General features: G+C 46.8%; 1 protein-coding gene across 1 annotated transcript in view; it reads right to left on the minus strand.

Annotated features, from left to right (window-relative positions):
* The window catches only part of LOC119454113 (fatty acid synthase-like), a 115,882-nt gene that overhangs the window by 11,544 nt on the left and 86,652 nt on the right, over positions 1-17,686 (minus strand). Inside the window, 4 exon segments of the mRNA XM_049667926.1 lie at positions 2,071-2,313; positions 7,797-8,040; positions 11,847-12,200; positions 17,075-17,430. Coding sequence (XP_049523883.1) covers positions 2,071-2,313; positions 7,797-8,040; positions 11,847-12,200; positions 17,075-17,430 — 1,197 coding nt within the window.

Consider the following 17,686-nt stretch of genomic DNA (forward strand, 5'->3'; position numbering starts at 1 on the left):
TTTTACAGTGAAGCGGTTATAGGTTAGGTTCCAGCAGATCGCGTCCGGCGACAGACCGGAAGTAGATCAACAATTTTAGGCTCAATGTGCACGGGCCCTTTCCCGCCAGCTGTGCCTTAGCACAGGTATCAAAACGGGTGTTGGATGGCCCATTGTTATACCCCTCGCCACCGCCGATGCCTCTTTCAGAAGTGTCGCGATGCTCGGCGGCGGCACGTCCCACCAATCGTTGTACCCCTTTGTCACATGACATAGTGATTGCGCTAGCGCTGTTATTAGCAGTTGCCCTTTGGACTCGCTATGGGACGGACGCTCGTTTAACCACATCTTCCAGGATCCTGACTTCAGGATCCTGACGATGCCATGCAGTGTGCCACGGCAATGAACGCTGTGGCACATACGCTCGTCTATGACGATGGGCGGACTTGCCGCAGCAAACGCACTTCTTGGTCATCGCGCCGGGCGAAAACAAGACGGCGGTGTAATTGCTCTTTGACGAACGTGCCGAAGACGCTCAATATAGTCAATAATGATAATATATATGAATTCACCATAGCAATATTCGCTATAGCAGACCCGCCATAGTCACAGCTTCTCTGGCTTCCTCTTTACAGCAGTGGAAGGGCTCGGAACTTTTTTCTAAACAGTTATGCGTTGACCTATACTGGAATTATTTTTTTTTTATTTCTCGGCAAGTTCAATACACAGAACTCGACCTATATCTGAGTAAATGCGGTATAAACCCCTAACATCAACAGAAATGAAGCACAACCTTCGAAGATACCTGCCCTGGGGACTGTAAAAGCCACAGCGAAATAAGGCAAACATGAAGTAAATATGAAAGAGGAGAAATAGTAACACTTGATACGAACTTGAATATTAAATTATAGATGGAAAGGAACAAAACAGATTTAGTTGAGAAGAACACAATCGGTCGCAAAGAATTAGACAGAAAGTAATATCACAAAACATTTCGCAGGTATGTGCTAGCACCCTGCTGCGACGCTACATCATCATCCTACGTCGACAAGATTCCTGACGTCACAATAAATAGAATGCGCTGCGATTCGTTTTGCTTCAGTCAGTTTCCATTACCTCTGGGGATGCTACGCAATTGATGCGCTTCAATATCCTTAAATACAATTCCCGCATAGAATGCGGCATAGTGGGTGCCTGCTGATTAAGTTCGAGCACTTGTTTTTTTTTATACGCGTGGCCCACAAATACTGTAAACGAGAACTGTGTTCCATTGCTAGCCGAACGGGGTAGCGGCCCGCCAGCAGTATAGAAATATAAGCTCACGTCTTGCACGGCAGCAGAACGCCACGTTGCTGTACCGGCTAAGTCACCGGAGCAAGTTTCTGTGAACTAGACTACCACCAGTCATTCTTAATGCTCAGCGAATATTTAAAGCAGCACGCGTTTTAACGACGTGGACCTGCCACGGTAGCCCACTGGCTATGGCGCTGCACTGCTGAGGTCGAGGTTGTGGGTTCGACCCCGGCCTTATTTCGATGAGGTCGAAATGCAAAAGTGCTCACGCAGTTAGACTTAAGTTCAGCTGAAAGAGTCCCAGGTGGTCAAAATCAATCCAGTGGCCCTGACTACAACGTGCCTCACAATCCCAGCAATGTTTTGGACCGTCTAAGACTGGAGCCTCTTTTTATTTCAAACTGCCTGTTTAGAGCAGGCAGGCGTAGTGCCTTTTCCTCTGGAAGTAACCAGGGAACTCCTTCCCACCTGTCTATATATTATATATTTGTAGTACGCGGGCCGTGTTACAACTTCCGCCAGCATACAGGACGTGTAGGTTTTAAAGAATGCTGCTGTGTAGAACTCCAGCATTTCTTGCACCACTATTCTCGTCACCATCACCATCGGCATCATCCCTCTTTCGCCTTCCCCTGCGAAGAGTAGCATATTAGCGCCCACAAGATAAGACCATCCTCTGGCCTTCAATAATAAACTTCTCTTGCTGTCTTCATATCAAATAATGACGGAAGTAAGGCTAGAGAAAACTTATAGCCCGGAGTTCTGACCCTAAAACAAGGACAGGCCCTCACTGCTTACCAAATATATTGGCGATGGTCTCCACAAGGTCACGGGCCTTTGGACTCTTCTCATCCAACCCGGATGACATCTCCGACTTGACGAAGCTCGTGACGACGGGATGCCTCTGGTTGAGGAACATGTCGAGCACCGCCAGGCACGAGCTGATACGCTGAGGGGCATAACCGGCGTAGTCCACATCGCCGCCTTTCACGTTGTGCATTACACCGACGTCACCGATGATGCCCCACTGAACGGCCATGCCTACGGGTACACGTCACGATCAAGTTTACAGTGGCTCTTCGGAATGCTTCCGTGAGCGTAACGCGTATGGGCACCCGAGGGGATCCATTTTTTGTTTGTTGCAGGTACATGGTAGTAACAGACAATGAAACCAGAGAAAAATTAGCGGGAGGGTAATTGTTACGTCTAATTGAAATGTGAAAGTAGTAAGGCAAAGTGGAATTATAGTGGACGAAAACATACCTTGCCGCAGCTGTGGACTAAACTCACATCATCCACATAACACGTGCGGGGCTCTAACCATAGAGTTTAATACAATTAATAGAGGGAACTGTGACGCTATAGTGACTACAGCTGAAGCTGCAGGCAGGGCAGTTCAGCCGGCATGCGAATGATGGGTAAGTACGTGGATTTGCCTAAACGTCGTCCTTCTGGCTTTCGATGGCTTCGCGACTTTGCAAAGTGATCATTTTTTAAAAAAGTACTGCGTTATAGCACAATTAGGTAAACATTATAAAAATTCGTATTCGAACACAGGACCTCTATCTAGCACAAAAGCCCGATATTGAAATGATTACGCCACGGGTGCATGGACAAGCGGAACCACTGCAATTAGCAGCGATTATGCGTGCTTGCGAGAGGAAACAGGCCAACCTAGAGGCAGTAAGGGTAAAAGCAGACCAATTCAGGCTGGTGCTCGCAAACAAATATGCAGCTTTAGAAAAGGAAGATAAAGACAACATAGAGGTAATGAATGAAACCTGAACTAAGTTGATCTCAGAGGAAGCAATTGAAATTGGAGGTAAGGCACCAAGGCAACCAGTAGGTAAGCTCTCCCAAGAAACAAAGGACCTAATAAAGAAACGACAAAACATGAAAATGTCCAACTCAAGAAATCAGATAGAATTCGCTGAACTGTCAAAACTGATCAACAAGAAGAAAGTAAGGGATATTCGAAATTATAAAGTGGGAAAGATTAAGGAAGCCGTAAAATATGGACGCAGCATTAAAACAGTAAGAAGAAAGCTTGGCATAGGACAAGGCAAGATGTATGCACTGAAAGATAAGCATGGTAATATCATCAGCAATTTCGATGACATAGTAAAAGCGGCGGAAGAATTCTATACTGACCTGTACAGTGCCCAAAACAGCCAAGCTACTTTTAGTCGAAATAGTGATGAACCGGTTACAGAGGCTCCTTCTATAACTAGCGATGAAGTTAGACAGGCCTTGAAAGACATGACCAGGGGAAAAGCTGCTGGAGAAGATGGAATAACAGTAGATTTAATCAAAGATGGAGGAGTTATCATGCTTGAAAAGATTGCGGCCCTTTATACGCAATGCCTCACGACTTCAAGTGTACCAGAGAGCTGGAAGAACGCCAACATCCATAACATACTAATCCATAAGAAGGGACACGTTAAAAAATTGAAGTATTATAGACCCATTAGCTTGCTTTCAGTATTGTTTCAAATATTCAATAAGATAATTTCCAATAGAATCAGGGCAACACTTGACTTCAGCCAACAAAGAGAACAGGCTGGCTTCAGGAAGGGATATTCTACGATGGATCATATCCATGTCATCAATCAGGTAATCGATAAATCTGTCGAGTACAATCAACCTCTCTATATGGCTTTCATAGATTATGAAAGGGCATTTGATTCTGTAGAGATACCAGCAGTCATAGAGGCACTGCGTAATCGAGGAGTACAGGAGGCATACGTGAATATCTTAGCAAGCATCTACAAGAATTCCACAGCTACCTTGGTTCTCCATAAGAAAAGTAGAAAGTTACCTATCCAGAGAGGGGTCAGGCACGGAGACATAATCTCTCCAATGCATGCTTAGGAGAAGTATTCAAGCTCTTAAACTGGGAAGGCTTAGGAGTGAGGATCAACGGCGAATATCTCAGCAGCCTTCGGTTTGCAGATGACATTGTCCTATTCAGCAACAATGGAGACGAATTACAGCAACTGATTGAGGACCTTAATCGAGAAAGTGTAAGAATTGGGTTGAGGATGAATATGCAGAAGAGAAAGATAATGTTCAATAGCCTGGCAAGGGAACAAGAATTCAGGATCGCCAGTCAGCCTCTAGAGTCTGTAAAGGAGTACGTTTATCTAGGTCAATTACTCAAAGGGAACCCTGATCACGAGAAAGAAATTTACAGAAGAATAAAATTGGGTTGGAGTGCATACGGCAGGCATTGCGAAATCCTGACTGGGAGCTTACCACTGTCGTTGAAAAGAAAAGTGTACAATCATTGCATTCTACCGGTGCTAACGTATGGGGCAGAAACTTGGAGGTTAACAAAGAAGCTCGAGAACAAGTTAAGGACCACACAAAGACCGATGGAACGAAAAATCTTAGGACTAACGTTAAGAGCCAGGAAGAGAGCGGAGTGGATCAGAGAACAAACGGGCATAGCCGATATTCTAGTTGACATTAAGCGCAAGAAATGGAGCTGGGCAGGCCATGTAATGCGTAGGATGGATAACCGGTGGAGGTTAACAAAGAAGCTCGAGAACAAGTTAAGGACCACACAAAGACCGATGGAACGAAAAATCTTAGGACTAACGTTAAGAGACAGGAAGAGAGCGGAGTGGATCAGAGAACAAACGGGCATAGCCGATATTCTAGTTGACATTAAGCGCAAGAAATGGAGCTGGGCAGGCCATGTAATGCGTAGGATGGATAACCGGTGGACCATTAGGGTTACAGAATGGATACCAAGAGAAGGGAAGCGCAGTCGAGGTCGACAGAAAACCAGATGGGATGATGAAGTTAGGAAATTTGCAGGCGCAAGTTGGAATATGCTAGCGCAAGACAGGGGTAATTGGAGATCGCAGGGAGAGGCCTTCGTCCTGCAGTGGACATAAAATATAGGCTGATGATGATGATGGTGATGATGCGTGCTTGCAAAATCTTATTACCTTCTGCATTAAAAGAAGTATACATTGCTTCGAAATTGAGTACAATATAGGCCCAGATAAAGCGTATAATAAACAAAGCAACAGGAGCGTCTGAATCCATAAGCACGAACATCAGACAAATCCATGAGCTAACCATTATTCCCATGGGGGCTGAACGATGGCAGCTCCAGAGCTCCCTCTAGTAATTGTAGAGCACTCTGATGCTCTACCAGTTAGGCTACCGTGGCATCATCTTTCATGCACTTTCTTGCGTATTTGTTGTGTATGTGCACAAAATTATCGCCGGGAGTGTTAGCCAGAGCCGCGTCACGGTCAGGGCGGTGGATGTCGGACATCCTTTTAACCACCGGCGTCACGTAGATCGTGAGATTAGGAGCAGGCAACAGGCCAAGGAAAATTTTTTCGGTTACTTTCATTTCTTTTTAACGCGATAACATTTAGGGCCCCGCGTCGCAGAAAATCCGGCGTCGGCAACCGGCGTGTGGTCGGGGGTGGCGGAGAAAAATCATCCAACCACATCAACCGCGCAGGCCCTCCATGTGGTGCAAGGTTTTGGTGAAGAAAAATTGAAGTTCCCACAGTGAAATCCGCCAGAAAAATGGTAAAGTACGACTTTACCATTCAGCGTCAGATTCGCCGTCGGACTGTTTACCAATCGGTGCCGGATTGTAATTTGAATGTACGAGAAAACCTAATTCTGCTGCGAGGAAACTCAAACATTTATACCAGACGTGCGCGCGTCGGGGCAATAGCAAACACTTAATAAAATAATAAAAAAGTGCTTGGGCCTTCACATTTTAAGACCACTTATAATGCCCCTGGAAAAAAAAATGTTGCAGTGGCTTAGCTCGGCTAGTCAGGATATACGTAGCGTTAGCAAAGGTTCAGCTGATTATTCTTAGCTTTCCTGGTTGTCTAGATTGTCAAGGATTAGCTTGATTGTCATGCTTACTGCTGCTCCAATGACACACACAAACGCCAGTCAGAAGCGCAGCGGCTCCAGCGCAGTGTCAGACGGCCACTGCACAGCGAGCGCGCGCCGGCGCCAGTGCGTCTACGACGGCTACGACGTCACTCCTCTGGAATGCGCAGACCTGCGGCGGTGAGTCGCGCGCGGCGGCGGCGGAGTGCGCGAGAGGTGCCGGCTCCGGTGGCTCCGGTGCGCAAGCCGTGTGAATCACTGATCCTTGCGCATGCGCAGCACGGCTCTTGATGTGCCGCGCGAAACGGGCTTACGCTACAAAAGTGGTCGCAGTTTCACCTGAAAGGCGAAGCATCAATTGCGATAGCAAATTTGTAGAGAGCTATACGGAGTAATGATAGTAGCTTTATCAGCTGTATAAACTTCGACATGCAGCAGCACCGGCAACACGCAGAACTGTTGTCGACGCCGTCGGCGTTTTGCCCGCGTTCGCACAAAATGCGTGCGGCGTTGGTGACTGTTGCCGGAGCCTCTGATATAAATAGGCACTTGGTACCGCAGCTAAACGTCGCCTCCCTTCCCTTCCCCTCTCCCCTCCCCAAGTCCTTTCGCGCGTCGGAAGAAGGCGCGTTTGCTCTACATATATGGTGATTGTAAAGGAGGAAAGAGACGCCTACTTCTGCAGCCCTTCAGGGAGCACAGCACAGAACGCGCGTTTGTTCGCCCTGCGTTCACTCCCCGTGAAAGCGCGCGTCCCTTGCGCCCTTTCACTCGCACATACAGCGTTCGGCGCGCGGCGACGATTTCATCTCCATTGACGTCATACGGAACATCACGGCGACGGCGACGGCGACGGCGACGCCGACGGCAGAAATCTGCTTTGGAGTGTCCATATAATTGCTATCGCAATAAAACGTCTTTCCAGCAATGCATTTCTGTTTAAAAGTGAAGCCGACTTTAAGGGGACCGGTGTAAGCTTGGGCTTTGTAAGCTGACTTTCCCACTTTTTGTGTTGCAGTGAAGCCTACCCACAAAGAAGATTACGATGCGAACGGAGCCCGATAACGCTGTCGCGTTCCACTCTTAAGGCGAAGCTTAAGAGTCTTCCAATTTTTTACTATTATTTCAGCATTAAAATAAACATGCCACATAATTTCCCCTTCGCTTTCTCTGGCTTCACTATCACTTCCTTCGTTTGGTTGAGCTACACTTTGTAATTTTACCTGTTATCTAAATGCTGGATTCGTGAAAGAAAGCTATCAATGTTTTGCTCCTCACTTCCACGAATAAACACGTGTCACTCTGCCCCCTCAGCCAATTTGAATTGACACGGTAGCTGACATTGTGTAAAGGCAGACATACGATCCTTAATTATCCTTTGGCAATGAAAGATAATTTCAGCCGTGCAGCATACATACCCCTATCTTCCTTTTTTTGCGTAAGATCTTGAAAGCGGCAAGCGTGTCCACTCGGTCATCTAGTCAGATTTCAACGATAGGCGAAAGCTTTTCTTGAGCTCACTCAGGACGAATGTCCTGAGGGACAATATTGTTTGAACGCATCTACACCAAAGAAGCAACCCATGTCAAAGCTCGTCGGTCAGCAGATCGTGTCATTCAAGGCCCTAGACAAAAGCAACGACTCACCGGGGAGTCCGTCAGCAGCTCTCCTCTCGCAAACGCGGTCCACGACGGCGTTGGCGTAGCCGTACCCAGTCTGGCCAATGTTGCCATGGCACGAAGCAATGGAAGAGAAGGCGACGAAGTGGTCCAGCTCGGGGCACGACTCGCGGGACACTTCGTCCAGGTGCCTGGTGCCGTCCCCCTTCGCCTTGTAAACGGTGTCGAATGCTTCGGGCGTTTGGTTCTCCAGAATCGCATCGCAAAGAACCTGAAAGCAGGAAGTGAGAATGCTCTAGCCTGTTCAGGTGCCAAATAATTCTGTCCATCGAAAATACCGCCGCGGTTGCTCAGTCGCTATGGCATCGCGCAGCCAAGTATGAGGTCGGGGGTACGATCCTAGCCGTGGCTACCTCATTTCGACGTGGGCAAAATGCAGAAGCACTGGTGTGGCATGATGTGCGTGCCCATCACAGATCCCCAGGTGGTCAGAAATAATCCGGACTCTTCTACAATATACGGCGTTCCCCCTAAGCAACTGCGCAGTGTTTTTTTTTTTTTTTTTGGACCGTTAAGCTATGCAATTTGATTTGGTTTCGTGCACTGCAGGCGTAACTTGATCACATTTCTTGCACCTTCAGAATAACAAAAGAGTGCAGGTGATGAACGAGGTAGTAATTTTCAATTGCTTAATATGTTTTGTCCAGGTAACAGTATGTGCAAACTTTAGGCGAGAACTCTCAACGAGAACACCAAAGATCGGAAGATCAATTATTTCATGGCTTGCATACTTGGAAAGCTTCTATCCAGCCACTTGAAGAATGTGTCCGACAAGAACCGTAGAAAAAAAAGCCAATGACAATATTTAATCCGGTACATGACGGCAAATTGACAGCGAGGGCCGTCAGCCGTCATTCTTCGAAGTTGTTTTACGGAAGTAATTACATATATACTCATGCTTGCAGCACAGGTACAAAAAGAAGTGTTACAATACGTATGCGGCACGTCCTGAAAAAGTCGCAGTTTCGCCCCAAAGGCAAAGAATTATTTGCAATAGCAAATTAGTAGATAGCTATAGGAAGTAAGGATAGTAGTTGTATCGGCCGTATTAAGTTGTAAACATTCGCTTACTAACTAAATTAACAAGCACACGCCGACATAGGTAAACATGAACACATCTCGCTGGATGACCGCAGAAAGTCGCGGTCAAAACGCTGGAGTGAGAAAGCGCTGCAGCAACAGCGAGAGAATTGACCTTGGTGCTGTCTCACTTCAACGCGAACTAAACGTCGAAAGCACAGCGCATACGAAGCTACCGGCACTCGGCGTACTTCATCCACATTGCAGATCGCTTTGAAGATACGGCGCTAGCGTGGCCGCGCCGTACGCAGCAAACGCCGGAGTAGAACGCACTCCCCCATCTCCCTCGCCTCCTTGTGCCTCGCGCACGAAAGAAGACGGCGCGCTTCCGCCCCGCCTTCCTCCCTCGCGCTCGCGCGATGGAGCCACACTCGTCGGCCGACCCTCGCAAGCTTTCACTCGCACATAGAGCGTACGGCACGCGGCAACGACGTTATCGTGTTTGGACTTTATGCGGAACATCGCGGCCATGGGAGAAATGCACTTGCTGTGTCGATATAAACGCTGCCGAAATAAACACTGTCGAAATAATAATAATATTTGGTGCGGACAGCTATGCACATTACGTTTCTCTCTCTATTTTTAATTGTGAGGTCAAACGTACCGAAACTGCACAATCGTGGTTAGGAGAGACGCCGTATAAGGAGAGGAGTCCAAATTATTTTTACCCTCTGTCTTTTTTTCTTCTTTTTTGACGTGCGTTTATGAATTTTACTCCCTTTGGAATTTGGCCAATCGCAGCGGCCGGAATCGAACTTGTGACCTCGTGCTCGATAGTCTCGGCCGCAGTTGGATCTGCTTTTCCCTAGTAGGTTCGGGCAGCTGCTGCGCGAAAGAAACATGCTTACTTCTTGGAGGCTATAAACTAAAAAACTGCTGCGGCTTAGCTCAGCTAACCCTGGATGTGCAATGCGAAAGCTTGTTTTTTTTTTTTTTTCGTCCAATGCTTGCTTTTGTCTACGGTTGTGGTTCCGCTTCCGGCGTTTTGCGAGCCGAACGGCTCGCTCTTCCTCAGTCTTCGACGCTAGCTTCGCGCGCTTGGCATTCCGGAACCCTCTCCAGTGAAACAGTTCTCCGGGCGATATCCGCGGGGTGGTGAGACGGCGCTTGTCGATGACGGCTCAAAGCCTTCCGCTCCCGCGATCCGCTCAGAGAAGACCCGGCCTCGCTTTCAACAATAGTGTGTTTTAGCTGAGCGCTTGCTGTCCGCTCCGCTCAGACCGGCGTATGCTAGCAAATGCCGCACAACCGCGTAGCGGGAGCGCTATTGCGCTTGCGCACAACGCTCATACCGACAGCGGAACGAAGACCGCATCCCTCGCTCCGCTACAAAGCCGACTGAGCGGAGCGGGACAGCGTGTCTACTTGGCCTCTTCGTCGCTTTGCAGCCGAGTTGATAGCGCGTCACTCGCGTCTCGGCAAGACGCGCTTATCAAATGCGAAATTTACGCAGTTCCCTGCAGTAGTATCTCAGAGCGTGAAATCTGAGCCGAGCGGAGCTTAAGTGGCGCTCTGCTAAAACTGTCTAATGGCTCAGCTCCCACGAGCGCGGCGCTCCTCTTAGGCAGGCTTGCGGCGAGTCACGTGGTCAGGCGGCGACCCAGCTGCGGAGAGCGCATGCGCTCTCCGCGGAGCTTGACGCGGCGAGTCACGTGATGCTTTGCTAGGCTACGGCACAGCTGCGGTCAAATGAAGGTAATATTGCTGGTGACTGCGAAACTCGGTTCGACTAGGTTAGTAAAGCTTTCGCTTTAAAAAAAAAGAAAAAGAAAAGCTGCACCCCCACCGGCGACAACAGTAGCACTCAAAGCTGTGGCTCCAGTGCTGTCCAGCGAACGTCTAATGTTCTGCTGCTGTGGCAAAGAAAGTAGCGCGACGCGTTCGCAAACGCCAAACTCTGTCAGGCGACACCAAGAACAGTGCTGGCTGAAAGCAGATTCGCAAGAACCCGCAAAAATTTCGAGATGTAATTGTTATCAAAAGCGAACGTCTTCGCAAGGGGTAGGTTAATTCTGCATAAGTTTAAGTTAGGAATTTTATCAACTTTGACAGGATTTTCCGCTCAGTGTGCCTGCTCTCACCAATTGTAATGAAATTCGTCACAGCTATAGAAAGTAATTAAGTTGACTCGCGTACTATATATATATATATATATATATATATATGTTGTTAAAATATATTTCTTAAAAATTAACATATTTATACGCATGTATAACTTGATTTGTGCTTGAATAAACCTACGCAGACGCAACACATATTTCTGGAACCTATGTGAACCAATCTTGTCGTGTTGCAGATAATTAAATGCTAAACAAATTAAGGCAGAAACCACCCTTGATGCTTATCTATGTCATGCGAAACATTTTGCAATGTTATAGACGCTCAAATAAGTGGTCAAAGGTATTACGAGCTTTCTTCATTGCTTCTTCAGCCTCGTGGATGCTATCCATTATAGACAGTAGTGGCGTACGGCGTGTGCGAGGCGTACTCGTAAGTGGCTAGATATGAGCTTGAAGGCATATGTTTGGTGCAATGAGGATATCCATGTATTGCTTATTGTTTCATTACGTAATTCCGTATAGAAACTACTCGGCCCCGAGAACAAGTGTGGGTTGAGTGCCCTATGCTACATATAAATAAATTCATTATGTAAGTGCTCTCGTGTGTGTCAAGGCAGCAACAGCAGCACACAGCAGCAGCCACAGTCAGCAAAGTCCGGGTGTGTTCACTAAGAGAGCTGCTCTTTAATGTGCCTGTGTTCTTTCTCTCTCTCTCTCTCTCTCTTTCTCTCTGCGTTTATCCTTGTTACCATGCGAACTTATCTGCCCCTGATCAGTAAGTACGCTCCACGAACCGAAATCTGAAGAACCAAATTTTCACATGCACTCACCTTTCTATACATGTACCAAAGATCATTCATGCTTTGTACGCACTTACCACTGCAAGGCTGAAAATGCCACCAACGGGACCTAGTCTCTCGGCCTCTTCGATGATATTCCGGGTTCCCTGCATCGTTGAAACGTCGTCCTTGCTCACAAGAACTTTGGCCCCTGCGCGACGCATTCTACGAAGGCACAGCCGCTGGTATCCTGTCTGCACACCGAACCGTGACGTGAGCAAGAGCTTGCGACAGCCACGGTTCACCATCCAGTCGGCGAGCTCCAGCCCGCAGCCGCCTAGACCGCCGGTGATTACGTAGGACTTGTGCTCGTAGAAGCGCGTCCGAGAAGTGACCTTCACGGTGAGCGGCGAGGTTGGTGAAGTCTTTCGTGGGCTCTCCTCCGGACGGATCTGTGACGGAAATAGGAGTCGGCTGTGAACGAGTACGCTGACACATTATGACAGCCAGCCACATGGAATCTCTATTCTCTATATGATCGCTCTTTAACGTTTTTATTTCGTTATCTTTCCTGAAGATACATACGTTTCCTATCATGCTCCAACTCGGTTTGCAACGATGACTAGCCATCTCCTGATTGGATCCGGAGAGAAAGCTTGCCCCAGCCGAACGTTCGGCTGCTCTCAGAGCAATCGGAATAGTCGGGTGATCGAGATTCCGTCGGCTCTCGGACGTGCTTGCAGCTCGAAAGTGAGAGTAGAGCGCCTCCAAGCACTCATATCTCGCTCGTACACAGGGCTCTAAATGAACAAGTCGAATGTGTTCCGAGCACTCTACTTCGACCAGCTGAATGTAAACCACACCACGCGATCGGCCTAGTGCACCTGAAGGCTACGGAGTAAAATGTGCCATTATGTTTATTATTTTATCATAACTGTTGGTTTGTATACTCATAGCTATTGTGTATCAGCGGAAACTTCAATTTTTTCGCGCCCTATTTAATTTATTCATTCGCCTGTACAATCCACACTAGAAAGAGGTTCACAAGTATACCGACGAAGATTTCAAGACATCAGCAGTTGTCCAACAAGGAATGTCACAGACTGGAGCCAACATCGAAAGGGGACTTGTTTTTCCATATTCCTGACAGGTCCCGATGAAGAAACGTTGGCTCGAGCCTGTAACATCCCGTATGCGACGACTTTTGTTGATCACTAGCGTAATGTCATTTTACCATGAGTCTGGTTGAAATAAATATACAAGTAACTTGTACTTTTTAGTTATTTGTGAAAAGCGTCCCAGTAGTGTCACATAACGTATCAAAAAGCGACGATGACACTGAACGGTCAAAAGCTCATTACCAACATTTTCACCTTCGTACGGACATCATTCAACAGATAGTGCTTCTCTTTAATCGACGTAACACAGAAGATTGAAACATTAAGTTTTGTGAAACTTGATGTGTCTTTTAAGAAAAGTTTGCGAATGGTATTTGAGTGATCTTCAATTCTTTCTTCTTTACTTGTGACGTGTTTCATTCTTTGAGTTTCTCGCCATGTCATTCTGCTTCTTGGTGGTTTACGAAGTTCGCCATGTTTGGAGCATTTACCACTCGTGCTGTAGCTTATTTGGGCTGCGTGCAGCATGTGAAAAAGACTAACTAAACGTGAACTACAACAGAGGGAGACGAGAACCTGATAGGAAACGAAGATTGGATAATATGACAGACAGGGAGTGAAGTCTATCACAATAACTCAAAGCACTCGAGACGATGACGTTGAGGAAAAGGCGCTGGAATATGATTGGAAACAATTCTGTCACATGGTAAAAATAAAAATGCAAAAGCCGTCGGCGTGATAGGCCGAGAAGTAAAACTATTTGATGGACAAGGTTAAGGGAGTGAAGACTCTTCTGACTTCTCGTTAAGGAGAAGAAAACTTAATATACCTTACAAGCAACAACATAAACAGTTCTGTGTCTCGGCCCGACACCTCTCGTTTTGTAGTTAGTCAATCTTCTCTTTCTACTTCGCCCCACTTTCGTAATCTCCGCCATGGGCATTCTTCTTTCTAGGCAGCGCTCTAAATTTTTGCAGAACCAATCGACTTGGGTGACATTACACCTTTGTCCTTCCGGTGTGCAATATAGACCTAGTGCGTCTGTTCACCAAGTCCTCATCTACTTGCTCTGACTTATTCATTCTCTCCAATATCCTGCCGAGAACTGGTGGCAAGGCACAAACACTCGTTTTTACCAACCCTACATATTTTTTTCGCTTTACCTTTGATTTCTTCTCTCAGCTATTGAGAAAAAAAGTCTATTGAAAACAGAAAATATGTGCAGGGCTTGCTTCGCATTTAGATGGACTGAATAAAAGGCATCCAATATGAATAAAATGCGATACTAAATATCAAAAGCATATTTTCGTATTCATGCACATGATCGAGTTAAGTCAAGCGATGCTCTAGCAACGCGTTAAACTAAATGCTGTATAACACGCGATGGAACCTATCAGAAGTGAAGCTTTAGTGAAGCGGTGAACGAAATGCCGTACAACTACCGGTGACGCGTACAACACTGTTCTACTTCAATCCTGTGCAACTCGAGGCAGCCCCCTTTGCTCGGCGAACCTAGCTCGGAAGAACCTTTCTGGCTGAGCGGGCTTCCAGGGAGCTTTCAGCCGTAGTGTGCGATTGCCACCCTAGTGCCGTAACCGCTGATTTGAACACGCATTTTGTACATAACCGGGAATAAACCCCCATTCGTTTGTACCACGGCTGGAGGAGTCGTCTCGAAGCCTTGCCAGTGAATCAGGAAACCAGCCGCGGCACCCCTTCGCATGCGCTGCGGAGTGGCGACGAGCTACGTGTCTCCTTAGATCTTAGCCAGCCGGTTCCGGGCACGTTGATCAGAGCCCCCAACAGTGTAACGCTAAACCCTGATGTCGTTTTCAATGCTTCACCTACAAGCAAATGTGCGAATGTTTCTTTTGCAGCGAAGCTGTATAACGGCTAGGCCAAACCAAAATCTGTTCGTACGATGTGCGCAGAAGCTATCATAATCAGCAATGGCTCGAGCGTCGTCATCTTCTTCCACAGATGGCTCCGTTGCCGCTCATCATTCAAAAGTACAATTTCACGTCTCTTCTGTCGTCGTAATGGGGAGGCCGCGTTTACGGGGGCATGAGTCATTCCACAAGGGTTTTATGAGCCATTGATTGTCTTACGTGACAGACAGATTTAATTTTGAAGCAATTTAGTTTTGAAGAATCGCAAGTGGCAATTGCGACAACGGCGGACTGCGGGCATACCGGCAGTGACGTCATTTTCTCCGTCGCAGCCGAACGTGTGTGTAACCTCATTAAGAAACCCAAAGACGTAACGAATAATTGAGAAAGTCTTTAATGAACTGTCGGGATTAACCCAGTGATAAACACTGGAGTGGCACGTTTCAGCTTCGCTGGTTAGCCATCTGTACGAAGTGCTTGGGCGGTGATTTTTTATATTATTTTTCAGATTGCTCACAGGCTACCGCCTTCTGCTGTTTCGGACGTGACAAAACCAATGCACTGCTGTGTTGGTATTCGAACTTGGATAACACTCCAACACGGTGTCTACGTCGCCTCTTTTGTCCTTGTCTGCTGGTGATAAAATGCCGAAGTGGATAACTAAATTTACAAAGGTCAAGAAGAGTTATGTATCTATATATTCATCTTTCTATCTCCCCACCCGTCCATCCATCCATCCATCCATCCATCCATCCATCCATCCATCCATCCATCCATCCATCCATCCATCCATCCATCCATCCATCCATCCATCCATCCATCCATCCATCCATCCATCCATCCATCCATCCATATGCCTATCTGTGAATACATCTATATCTATTTGTCCTTAAACATATATAGCCATCGGAGTCATGAGGGAGGTAGTGGCCGAATACTGCACCAGGGAGGCCAATTCCTGTTCTGGTGAGGCAGTGACTTTTTGATGAAGCTTAGTGGGCCTTCCTAGTTTGGTTCCACCTGGACTAGTGTAGCCCCACTAGCTCTCGGCAATATATTTTTTCTTGCCGGTGTCAGGCACCACTCCACGCCTGAAAATTTTTTGGACTGGAGTAGGATTCGAACTTACGACCTTCAGATTTGAGGCCGGGTATTCTACCTCTGCTGATCCAAGCCACCACTTTTTAGCACCACCTATTCAGCACTTTTCACCACCTATTCAGCAACAATGGAGACGAATTACACCATATGATTGAGGACCTTAATTGAGAACGTGTAGGAATTGGGTTGAAGATGAATATGCAGAAGACAAAAATAATGCTCAATAGCCTGGCAAGGGAACAAGAATTCAGTATCGCCAGTCAGCTTCTAGAGCCTGTAAAGGAGTACGTTTATCTAGGTCAATAACTCACAGGGGACCTTGATCACGAGAAAGAAATTTACAAAAGAATAAAATTGGGTTGGAGTGCATACAGCAGGCATTGCCAAATCCTGACTGGGAGCTGGCCACTGTCGTTGAAAAATGTACAATCATTGCATTCTACCGGTGCTAACATATGGGGCAGAAACTTGGAGGTTAATAAAGAATAAGTTAAGGACCGCACAAAGAGCGATGGAACGAAAAATCTTAGGACTAACGTTAAGAGACAAGAAGAGAGCGGTGTGGATCAGAGAACAAACGTGAATAGCTGATATTCTAGTTGACATTAAGTGGAAGAAATGGAGTTGGGCAGGCCATGTAATGCGTAGGATGGATAACCGGTGGACCATTAGGGTTACAGAATGGATACCAAGAGAAGGGAAGCGCAGTCGAGGTCGGCAGAAAACCAGATGGGAGGATGAAGTAAGGAAATTTGCAGGCGCAGGAAAGAATATGCTAGCGCAAGACAGGGGTAATTGGAGATCACAGGGAGAGGCCTTCGTCCTGCAGTGGACATAAAATATAGGCTGCTGCTGCTGATGATATATAGCCATCTATCTATCTATCTATCTATCTATCTATCTATCTATCTATCTATCTATCTATCTATCTATCTATCTATCTATCTATCTATCTATCTATCTATCTATCTATCTATCTATCTATCTATCTATCTATCTATCTATCTATCTATCTATCTATCTATCTATCTATCTATCTATCTATCTATCTATCTATCTATCTATCTATCTATCTATCTATCTATCTATCTATCTATCTATCTATCTATCTATCTATCTATCTATCTATCTATCTATCTATCTATCTATCTATCTATCTATCTATCTATCTATCTATCTATCTATCTATCTATCTATCTATCTATAAACAGGGCTCACCTCAAGCACGACCTTTCCAATGTGCTTTCCCGAGGCCATGAAGCGGAATGCCTCCTCAGCCCGGTCCCTTGCAAAACGAGCGGTTTCCAGCGGTCGAACCACACCCGACGCGATGCCTTCGCCGAGCAATTGCCATACGCGACACTTGTCCTCCGCCGCGAGCGGGCTGTCGCCGAACAGCGACTCCAACAGAATGCCGTACACGACGGCGCTCTTGAGAAGCACCGACATTCCGAGCGGCGAGTTCTTGGACATGTCGAACTTGCCGATCTCCAGGAAGCGGCCGTAGGTCGTCAGGCAGCGCACGCTGGCCTGCAGCTTCTCTCCGGCGAGCGAGTTGAGCACGAGGTCCACACCTGGTTAGAAAGGCGTTGGCGTGTGATAGAGCCCGAACCTATTAAACAGAAGATCCTGGTATACACCAGGGTTGCTTAATAAAGACGGAGACTGACGGTTTGAATTGATTATTTCTGATCTTAATTCATAGGCGCTTTTATCCATTTCTATGTGATCCCCAGTAAGTGAAATGGAAGTGTCCTGCTGTTCCTACGAAGCTTAGATAACGTGAGTCAAGCCTCCGTTTCACACCTACTTTAACATCGCATTTAATGT

The sequence above is a fragment of the Dermacentor silvarum genome, chromosome 5 (genome assembly GCF_013339745.2).
Source record: "Dermacentor silvarum isolate Dsil-2018 chromosome 5, BIME_Dsil_1.4, whole genome shotgun sequence".
NCBI classification, from domain to species: domain Eukaryota; kingdom Metazoa; phylum Arthropoda; class Arachnida; order Ixodida; family Ixodidae; genus Dermacentor; species Dermacentor silvarum.